Source organism: Branchiostoma belcheri, unplaced genomic scaffold (genome assembly GCF_001625305.1).
Source record: "Branchiostoma belcheri isolate BF01 breed outbred unplaced genomic scaffold, Haploidv18h27 scaffold215, whole genome shotgun sequence".
NCBI classification, from domain to species: domain Eukaryota; kingdom Metazoa; phylum Chordata; class Leptocardii; order Amphioxiformes; family Branchiostomatidae; genus Branchiostoma; species Branchiostoma belcheri.
This window is the reverse complement of record NW_017803658.1, coordinates 62,706-72,465: the sequence shown is the minus strand read 5'-3', so window position 1 is coordinate 72,465 and position 9,760 is coordinate 62,706. Positions and strand designations below refer to the sequence as shown.

General features: G+C 41.0%; 1 protein-coding gene across 1 annotated transcript in view; it reads left to right on the top strand.

The window, feature by feature from the left end:
- Nucleotides 1–37: 37 nt before the first annotated feature.
- Nucleotides 38–9,760, top strand: part of LOC109470012 (deoxyribonuclease-1-like) — an 18,300-nt gene continuing 8,577 nt past the window's right edge. The window contains exons 1-6 of the mRNA XM_019768793.1: nucleotides 38–201; nucleotides 992–1,175; nucleotides 1,502–1,590; nucleotides 2,225–2,308; nucleotides 3,633–3,751; nucleotides 4,952–5,219. Coding sequence (XP_019624352.1) covers nucleotides 1,038–1,175; nucleotides 1,502–1,590; nucleotides 2,225–2,308; nucleotides 3,633–3,751; nucleotides 4,952–5,219 — 698 coding nt within the window. The 5' untranslated portion in view covers nucleotides 38–201; nucleotides 992–1,037. The remainder of the gene's footprint in view (nucleotides 202–991; nucleotides 1,176–1,501; nucleotides 1,591–2,224; nucleotides 2,309–3,632; nucleotides 3,752–4,951; nucleotides 5,220–9,760) is intronic.

Below are 9,760 nucleotides of genomic sequence, written 5' to 3'. Positions count from 1 at the left end.
TTGCACGATGGACAGTGCCACTCCACGCTAGAGGGGTCGCAGCGTCGTCTCATCGCATACTTCGGCTGTCCCACCTCGTTTTTCTTTGCGTAGTTGTCATAGTGTAAAAATATGTCCGTTCTTGCCTTATTCCTCACCCCAAAAGTTAGTTAACGGCTACATTGTACGTTAGAGATCAGAGACGCAGTTCCTGGCGTGAAGGTAGGTGTTGCAACTTGCAGTCTTCTGTGGAGGACTGACTTTTGAAAGTGAAAGTATGACCTCTCCAGGACTCTACCATTCCCAGTATCAGGGGACTAACAACTAAAGAAGAACCTAACAAAACACAGTCTATATCTCGAGCGATCAATGTTTTCGTTTACATCATAATACTGTTTACATCATAATGTTAGTTATGTTACATACCGTTAACGTTAACAGTTACATGTAAATATTTTAAGACATATGCAGAGTAGCACAGAGTTGCAAATTCATTATTATTATTATTAATCACAGCATTAGCCAACTGTCACCCCCATTTTTGCACTGACCACTGCCTGGCTGATGTCATGGCGATCGCTTTTGTAAAATAAACACTGCACCCCTGTTGCTGAATTGATTATTGTGCATATGGCGTGACATTCGTTTCGTTGGCTTACATAATTAATGAGAAATTTGTATGAATCATATATGAACATTTAACGTTATATATAGTTTATCAGAGATATATAGGACTTTCAAATGTGACGTGTAACAAACAAGAGAAGAGCATCAATAGGTATGCAAATGAAGACTTCCAGTCCCGGCTTACTCTCCCTACAATCAAGGAATCAAGGAGGTTTCAAATCAACTTCCTCCTTAATTGCTACAATCAAGGTTCCATTGATAGTAACATACCCAAGAGGAAAGGAGCGCTGCCTGCTAGATAGTCTGTGCAAGAGGCTTAAAATCCTCCATTACTCATTCTTCAACTAAAAATGCCTTTTGACCTTCCTGTTTTCCTGGGTTTCAGGTTAGTTTGTACTAGGCAGTCACTACTGAAGCAGTCCACTACAGTCATGATGTTCACCAGGCTGGCTGCACTGCTGTTAGTGCTGTTACACGTCACTTTGGGCATCAGGATAGGGGCCTTCAACATTCGAGTCTTCGGCAGGGCCAAGATGGGAAAGACAGATGTCGTGACAGTTTTGTTACAGGTACCGGTGTTGTTTTTTTGTTGGTTTGGGTGTAGGATGTAGCGTTACATGTACAATATTGTAATGCAGTCAAACCTGGCTTCAGCAGTCAGCATAATGTCACCCATCAACTTCAGGGACTGTAGAAAACTAGTTGTTGAGGACAGTGACAGTTAGTACTAATAGATGCTATTAGGGTTTTCCTGTGTGTTTCTGTTATTCTCAATATACACATTGCAACATTGACAACTTCCCATTTCCCAGGGCGGCCATTTTTGCGATGGGACAGGAAGTATTGTCCAGCAGTATTGTCATCTTCAATCTCCTTGTCTGATCTGTGTCCTCAGGTAGCAGAGCGCTATGATGTACTTCTGATCCAGGAGATACGGGATGCATCTGGCACCGCCATCAACAACTTTCTGGAACTGTTGAATGGGTTAGTCATTTATATTATGATATACATTGTACATACATACATACATACATACATACATACATGTACATACATGTAACGTTACCATACATTGTCATACATACATACATACATACATATTGTGTGATGTCTCCTTCAGACCTTTTTTTGCTATGTAGTGGGAAAATACCCCTGATGTTGTGTGTGTGTTTTTTTTAATTACCATAGGCCTTTGAAATTATTACTGGCTGGTATGAGGGAATGATAATTTTCCTGTAGAGAAAGATCTGTGAAGACTGCAATTAAAAGGAGATAATAAAGAATTACAGTTAGTGTAATGCTTTGACTTTGACTATGGGTTACAGAGCTGATGAATCATCAGATGTAAATACATGAAGGCATTATTGGCTTGAGAAGGTTGTAGTATGGAGATTTTTAATTTTTGAAATTGTAGAACAAACTTTTGACATTCTGAAATGTTACAGAATAATAAAAATGAAGGATTTTGACCACTTCATATTGCTTATCCCCCAAAATGAATATGAATTCAAACTTTTCAATGTCTCTGAAACAATATCGTAATATGATGGAAGATAATTTGATGACTACAAAGTGAAATTAATGTAAGTTTCAGTACTGCACTGTTCCCTCCCCCCAGGCGTCCAGGTAACAACTACAGCATGGTCATCAGTCATCGTCTGGGCAGAACCACCAGTAAGGAGCAGTATGCCTTCCTGTACAGGTAACAACATCAGGGGGTTCTGAAGTCCAGAAGGGAGTGCTACACTTCAAGTCAACGTATTCTGGGCCAAGTGAAAACCATAGGAGACAAGTACACCAATAAGCTGATTATTGAAGACTTACTGAAAACAGAACACTTCACTGTACTCCATCAGAAACTGGATTTCCTTTACCCTATCCTGGATAAGATATCAAAGAACACAAAACAATACAATTTTTTTGCCCCTGTAATTATGTCTGTAACATAACTTGTCGGGTAAAATAGGAAAGCGTTGTGCATTCTGGGATAGTTAAGGGGGTATTTGAGAAGTTTATCCTGGGTTCAATGCATTTTAAGACTGTCAGAAAATACTTCCTCTTGGACTTTTTAAAGTCTTAAAAGACACCTTTAAAGTCACACCACAGATTACTCCTCAGCTGAACATCTCTGCTAAGGGTTATCTTCTCTACCCAAGTGGCACAAGTTCTCTGAAGTTTGAAAGTCTCATCTTAACAAAGAAGACTATCGTAGCATTTTCTCAACTATTATGCAAATGTTGACCTTGGTTTGCATGATTTTATGTCCAATGATGTTCACCTCTAACAATGCATTGATTGCTGTCAATTATTCAACTATATTGTAGCATTTTTGCATCAATTATTTACATTTATCGATGTTCTTCTCTTAGTTACAACTGCCATGTTTGAAAGTCCCATCATGGAACAAAGCTAACCTATAGAATTTCCTCACTCATACTCATACTCATATAGTCATAATCCACAGATCTCAAATCAACCAGGCTGACAGATGTCTGTGGAGTACAGCAGTGCAGCAGCTAACCCCGCCCACCAGGGATGACAGATGATGATGATCCAAATTACCCCCTGATTAACATAATTAGCATTTGATCATGTCAACCATGTCTACCTACATGTACAGCGTTTTGTATATACCATAAATCATAGCAATCCATCAATCTGTTCTTGAGCTTTAACCTGACAAAAGCTGCCAGGGGGCCCAAATTGCAAACTAAAGCCAACAAGGCTGGACTCCAGGCTACAATTACACCACTACAAATACTACCAAAAACAGTATAATAATTTACATTCTTGTGGAAGATATATAAAAACCTGTACAGGTAATTGCCTGATTGGTGATTGGTATTGAATTTCTTTCTGTATCTAGATGATGAAAAATAACTTTTTCACAGACTGTATGCATTGAAGATGACTAAGTTTGAAGTAAAATTTTGGTTTTGCATCCTTTTTAGATAAAGTAAGGAACAAGTCAATAACAATTATAGTATTGTTTCAACTTAGGCTAAAAAAGAACTTTCCTTGTGCAGAAATGGCGTAGGTCTGTCCATACCTGACACTTACACCTATGATGATGGGGAGGAGTCAAATGGTACTGATGTCTTCGAGAGAGAACCGTACATAGTCAAGCTCCACTCACAGAACACCGGTGAGTTGAACTACTGTCCAGGGGTTACTCTGTGTAAATGTGTCAGTAGTGTAGTACAAATTTAGGCGGCTTAAGCCCTATATCATAAATACAGTGAGCCAGTCAATGTGACCTTGTTTAATGTGATCTGTATGCTAAAAATACAGTATGTTCAGGCTTAATAATTACTGAGATAATCTAGGCTTCTTATCATTCTACAACTGTTACAGTGGTGTTTACAGTTATGGATACCATCCATACATTCAACAAGTCTAGGTTACAAGTTAGAGATACAGGTGTGTTGAACTACAACAGATCAAGTACTATCAACTATACATATAGAATACAACACGGGGTATTCCGTATCGCCCGAGGTACCAGCCCGACCGCGCGACGGATCACCAGACGGACGAAGGCCGGAGGGAGATCCGATCCGCAGGAGGGCTGGGACCGAGGGCGATGTGGAATAACACCGTGTTGTATTTTTATTTATGTCATACCCACCCATGAAAACACACCTTTCAATGCAAAATGAGCAAAAATTTGGTGTCCCTATTCCCAAGAAACGCAACAACATCAATTCCAACGTCCGAATTTTGCATTCGAATTTTCAAAAGCGCTGCACGCGGTTAGGGCTAAACGCGTTCAAATCTTTCTATGGAACATTTGGAAGGGCCGGGCCGTACGCGTTAAAATCCCCCGGGCCGTACCGCTAGTTATCACACGGGCCGGAGCACTCGTATCGAATGTAATCGCGGCCCAAGTAGGACATAAATGTATAATTTTATGGCTTCACCACACGATGAAACATATTGTGTTCTCTCATGTTTCTTCTCCTTTCCTTCCTCCTTCTCCTGTCATTTCTTTAAATGGATTCAACTCATTTTTTAGCCAAATGACCTGAAATTTGGCATGGAGGTAGAGTGGGCAAATACCCCCAGGCAGTTTTTTTTTCTCTTCATTTTTTGTACACAGGCTTTTAAAATTGTTTTTTGATTGTTTTTGTAATTTTCTGACAAAATCTGTACAACTGTACCAAATCAGTATGGGTATGCAATTTGTATGGGTATGCTTTAAATATCTACTAACAACAAGTAATTATAGTTTTTGGCATACTCTCCCTTAAACTTGTTTTTATTTCCTTTTTGGTAGATTATAATGTAGATTATAATAATTATAGACCTATCATATGATGTAACATGCCCTCTGCTCTCTTCTTAGTTGTTCAGGACCTGGTCCTGATTGCATGTCACACCAGCCCCAGTCAGGCCAGATATGAAATTGACGCCCTGAAAGATGTTTACACTGATGCTGTCCACCGATGGGGCATTGAGGAAGTACTGATCCTAGGTGACCTGAACGCTGACTGTGATTACGTCCCGAGGTCTGCCTGGAACGAAATCCGACTGAGAACAGATAGGAGGTTCAGCTGGCTGATTGGTGACGATGTGGACACAACTGTTACTTCAACACACTGTGCATATGATCGGTGAGGCATTTTTGCAGTTTTGATTGAAAAATCCTCATGTGATTGTAATTTACTTCCACTTTTCAATCTGTCCAGTTATGTCACATTTCTGACATTTAGGCCACACCAATTTAATTTCTTGGGTAACGGATTCGCCCGCTTCATTTTTTTCTGAATTGGAAATGAAAATAAAAATTCAGAATCAACTGCAAAATGCTCATATTTTGCCCTGAACAGTTGAAAACAGTCCTTTTCATCCTAGTTGTTACAGTTATTCCATCTTTAAATGCAATGGTATCATTAAAAGTTCAAAATTCATTGTTTAAATTTTGAACCAGCCTGGTGTGTTGACTTCATGGCTCCTATCGTACCATTTTGGGCCATAATAGGATGCCTATATACATGTAGGCCTGTTTTTTGGCGACGCCTCAGGGGCGGAGCCCTTAGTATAGCACTGCGATTGAATTGCCAGGAATTCTAAATATTCCACGCACGCATTCCCTAGGGAATTCATTTTTGGCAACACCTTGTGGGTGAGGTCCTTTCTCCCAGGGAATTCATTTTTGGCAACACCTTGCGGGTGAGGTCTTCCCTCCCAGCTGTTTTTCAATGACTTTGGAGCTTTTCCGACAGCTTGGACAGGATCATTGTTTGGAATTGAACAAGGTCAGCATTTGAAGTCAGATGTTTCAAAGGAGATGTCGTGATTGTCTGAATATAAACCAATATGTTACCGCGTTTGGTTGTTGTTTTTTTTCTAGTAGTTTTCCTTCTCTTTATGAAAAGTATGTGTTTGGACATAAACCCAACAGATGAATTCAAGTTCTTTTCATTGCAATTTTGTGAGGATAAAGGAAAGACGCAGAGACAAGGCTTTCCGCACACTGGGCACGGGAGACTTTTAAGACGGACTGGCTATGACTATATGATACTGGCTACGTTAACCCTTTTAGTCTTAACTGAGTTATATTTTCCTTCTTGAACTGACATCCCTTGTCGTAGAAATCCTGTGTCTTTATATTCTGTATTACCACATAACAGAGGTACATATTTGTAACCGGAGCAATAACAGGGACTACAATAACAGAGAACTGTATAAGTAATTACAAGGGAACTGTTCGGAGTTTCATCAGGTCTAGCACTATCATCTTCTTACAAGTTAGTTAGAGAGTGCAATCGTACCACAGCTCCCATATACACCGATTGTTCAGCATATTCATGGTTCTCAAAATGTGTACATTCTCCTCGAGTCGAACCGTCATTGGCGAGGTTTTCTAAATACATATAAAATAGGTCATTACAATATATACACTAAGATACCGTAAAACACAGGCAATGTATCATCGTAGTACAGACGTATGTAAGTCACCCCAGTAATCTCTAACTGGTGTAAGGTTTACTGTGGCTAGCAATGTATTACATAGCCTGCACGTGATGGCTCTGCTACTGATCTGGTTCCCTCCCATGTTGCCTTCTTTCTGTCGACGATGCTACTACTTAATACACATATGATATCAACATGCTTCTTCTACCATCATCAACAATATCGAAACAAAATTTTACACAAAGGAGACTGGAGTCAGTTGTCATGATCAGCTCTGTGACCGGGAGGCTTGAGTCAGCTGTGACCACGGCTTCTGGCATATGTGATTGTCCCGGCTACAGCACGGCAACTGCCGGCTAGAGCTTGCGCACTAGCTAAGGCACATGGTACGAGTATTGCAACTGTATGGAGAGAAGAAAGGCTGTCATTGGTCTGATAAGGTGTGAGGCTTGTTGCTAGTGTCAGGACAAAACAATAGACAGAACTTCACACATTGAAGGTATTTATACATGAAATAAACTCCTACCATTATTGTATATGATACCTGACAAAACTCAAGTTTAAATGGCTACCCTCTATCCACAGCAAGTAAGTCAACAGTAATATGTCTCTCACCGCGCCTCATAAAGATCTCGGCCAAAACATATCGTGGTGCGAAAGTCACAGCAAATGGTAGCGGTTTGAAATGTATTTCTTCAAAACAAGGTGTACATTTCCTAAACAAGTCATCGAAACGTAGAAAACAGTTGAAGACAAGGCTGATATAGAATGTTCGTTAAAAGTACACTTGACATGACAGCTGTGAACTGCATAAGTAGCCGTCCTTCCGCGCTTCATAAATTAACTTAGCCAAAACTGGCCGACGTTACCAAACATCCACACCCTGTAGAATTATCGATAAAAGTACGTATGAACTCACCATTTTTATGTATGTATCCCTGGTTGAGAGAAGGCAAAGGGGCTACGTATCTCCACGCCCGCCGGCCTGGGCAACTGTAGGGAAATAGCGGTGATTAGCCTCGTGTCATTATCGCAGGAACCGAAAAGGAGGAAACAAACGCTTATAACCTTACTTCTTTACCTGTAAATATGTTAAGAAGTGGCTTCCTTATTTTGGCAAGAAGGTAGCTTCGTTTCCTATTTGAAGATTTCGCTTTTCATTGAGCCTTAGGACTCGGCTACTAAAATCTGAAGTTTGTTTAGTATAAACTATTTTTTGGCCCTGCCCTGCAACAAGATTGACACCTAATTCGACCAATGGCAGCCCTGCTTCTCCCAGACATCCAGATACCACGTGTTTCAGAATCTCACACGCCACATGCCTTGCATTGGCCGTGAAAATAGTTCTATGTCGGCAATGTCGCCATGTGGGCCATATGGAAATTTATGCCGGACACGAAAGCCGATTCTCGCCCGCTAGGTTTACGTTGACCAGTGCACGGGGTAATCCCCGTTTGTTCCGAACGGGGTTTCCTTGTTTGTATCGCACGGGCCACGCTCAAACTTTTCCGGCATTGACCAATCAGAGCATCCATGTGCTCTCTTCTCGCGTCCTTTTCCACAAGCAGGACGGTTTCAGTTTATCGAGGGCGACAAGACAAGTTTGGCTATCCTGTCTAGAATGCCCCCACACACATTGCAATGGACATCAAAGGCAGATTTTTCAAATCATTATTGTGGGAAACACTAAAGTAGTCCAGGGCTGAGCGCTACATTTCATACCATTACCATTTGCTTCAAAACAGGGTGTACATTTCATATTCAAGTCAAAGAAACGTAGAATTCAGCTGTAGACAAGGCTGATATGTCCAGCGCAAAACATTGACACGTTTCACAATCAAAGCCACACAACCACTGAACAGGCCGGGTGGTTACAGAGGAGTATGTAAGTCTTCTATAAAGTCTGCCCTGAGAGTCTGCTATAAGATGAACGATCCGAAATGTGAAGTCGTCATCAGGACTTCACACACGGAAGGTTTCTATACATAAAATACACTCCTACCATGATTGTATATGATACCTGTCAACGCTTCTGTTTAAAAGTGTACCCTAAATAAAAGCACGTATGAACTCACCGTTTTGGGAGTCTGTTATCGCTGGTGGAGAGGAGGGCAGTTGTTCTCAGTGGTCCGGGGTACGGCCACGCGGAGTGCGGGCTCGTCTGCGGGTTCGTCTCGTCTAACAGTAGAAGCGTTACTAGTTGAATACGTTCAGGGGTCCAGTTGTAAGTATTGTTGATACGGCAAATGAGTCAAATAAGTCAAATAGTTTGTCAGTTGGTACAACGAAAATTTAGTACGTCCTCGCGGGTAGCTGGCGACCGACTGACTGAATGAATGGTGCCTCGTGCACGGACCACCCAGAGGTGGTGGTGGTGGTCAGTCAGACAGATAGATTTGTTGCTATGGCAACTGTCGCGACGGACTTACTGGGAAATAGTCTCCCTTCCGGTTTACAACAAAAACCTTATTTTGCCGGGCAAAAGGCCTTTAGCTTCCAAACTTACGGAATGACAGAAAAGCATGTGCCATCCTACATGTCCTACAGTTTTGGAAAAAGGTGATATGTAAATATTCAAAAAAAGAGAGAATAGCTAGTCTTCTGCACGATTATCTTATGAAAGAATGTTTTATGCAAAGTCATCTTAGTTTGCTTATGAGAGAGGTATAACCATATTTTATTTCATTTACTGTATCATAATGTTGTGTAGCGTGTTCATTTTTTTCTCTACAACTATGCCCTGAACATCTGCTTGGAGACTTCGCACACAGTAAAATCCGACCAATACAATCTCCAAGTAGATACAGGGACCTAATGTTTGTTTTACTAATTTTCAGTAAGTCTGTAAGCATTCACTCGAATATCAAACAATGGAACAGATACAGAGAAAGGGACAACCCCAACTATACCCACGAACATCTGCTTGGAGACCTCGTAAACAGTAAGATCCGACCGACACAATCTCCAAGCAGATACAGGGACCGAATGTTTCTACACTGTAAAATCATCTGAAGATCAAACAATGGAGCAGATACAGAGAAAGGTACAACCCCAACTATACCCTCCCCAGGAACATCTGTTTGGAGACTTCGTGAACAGTAAGATCCGACCGACACAATCTCCAAGCAGATACAGGGACCGAATGTTTCTACTCTGTAAAATCATCTGAAGATCAAACAATGGAACAGATACAGAGAAAGGTACAACCCCAACTATACCCTCCCCCGAACACTCTGTT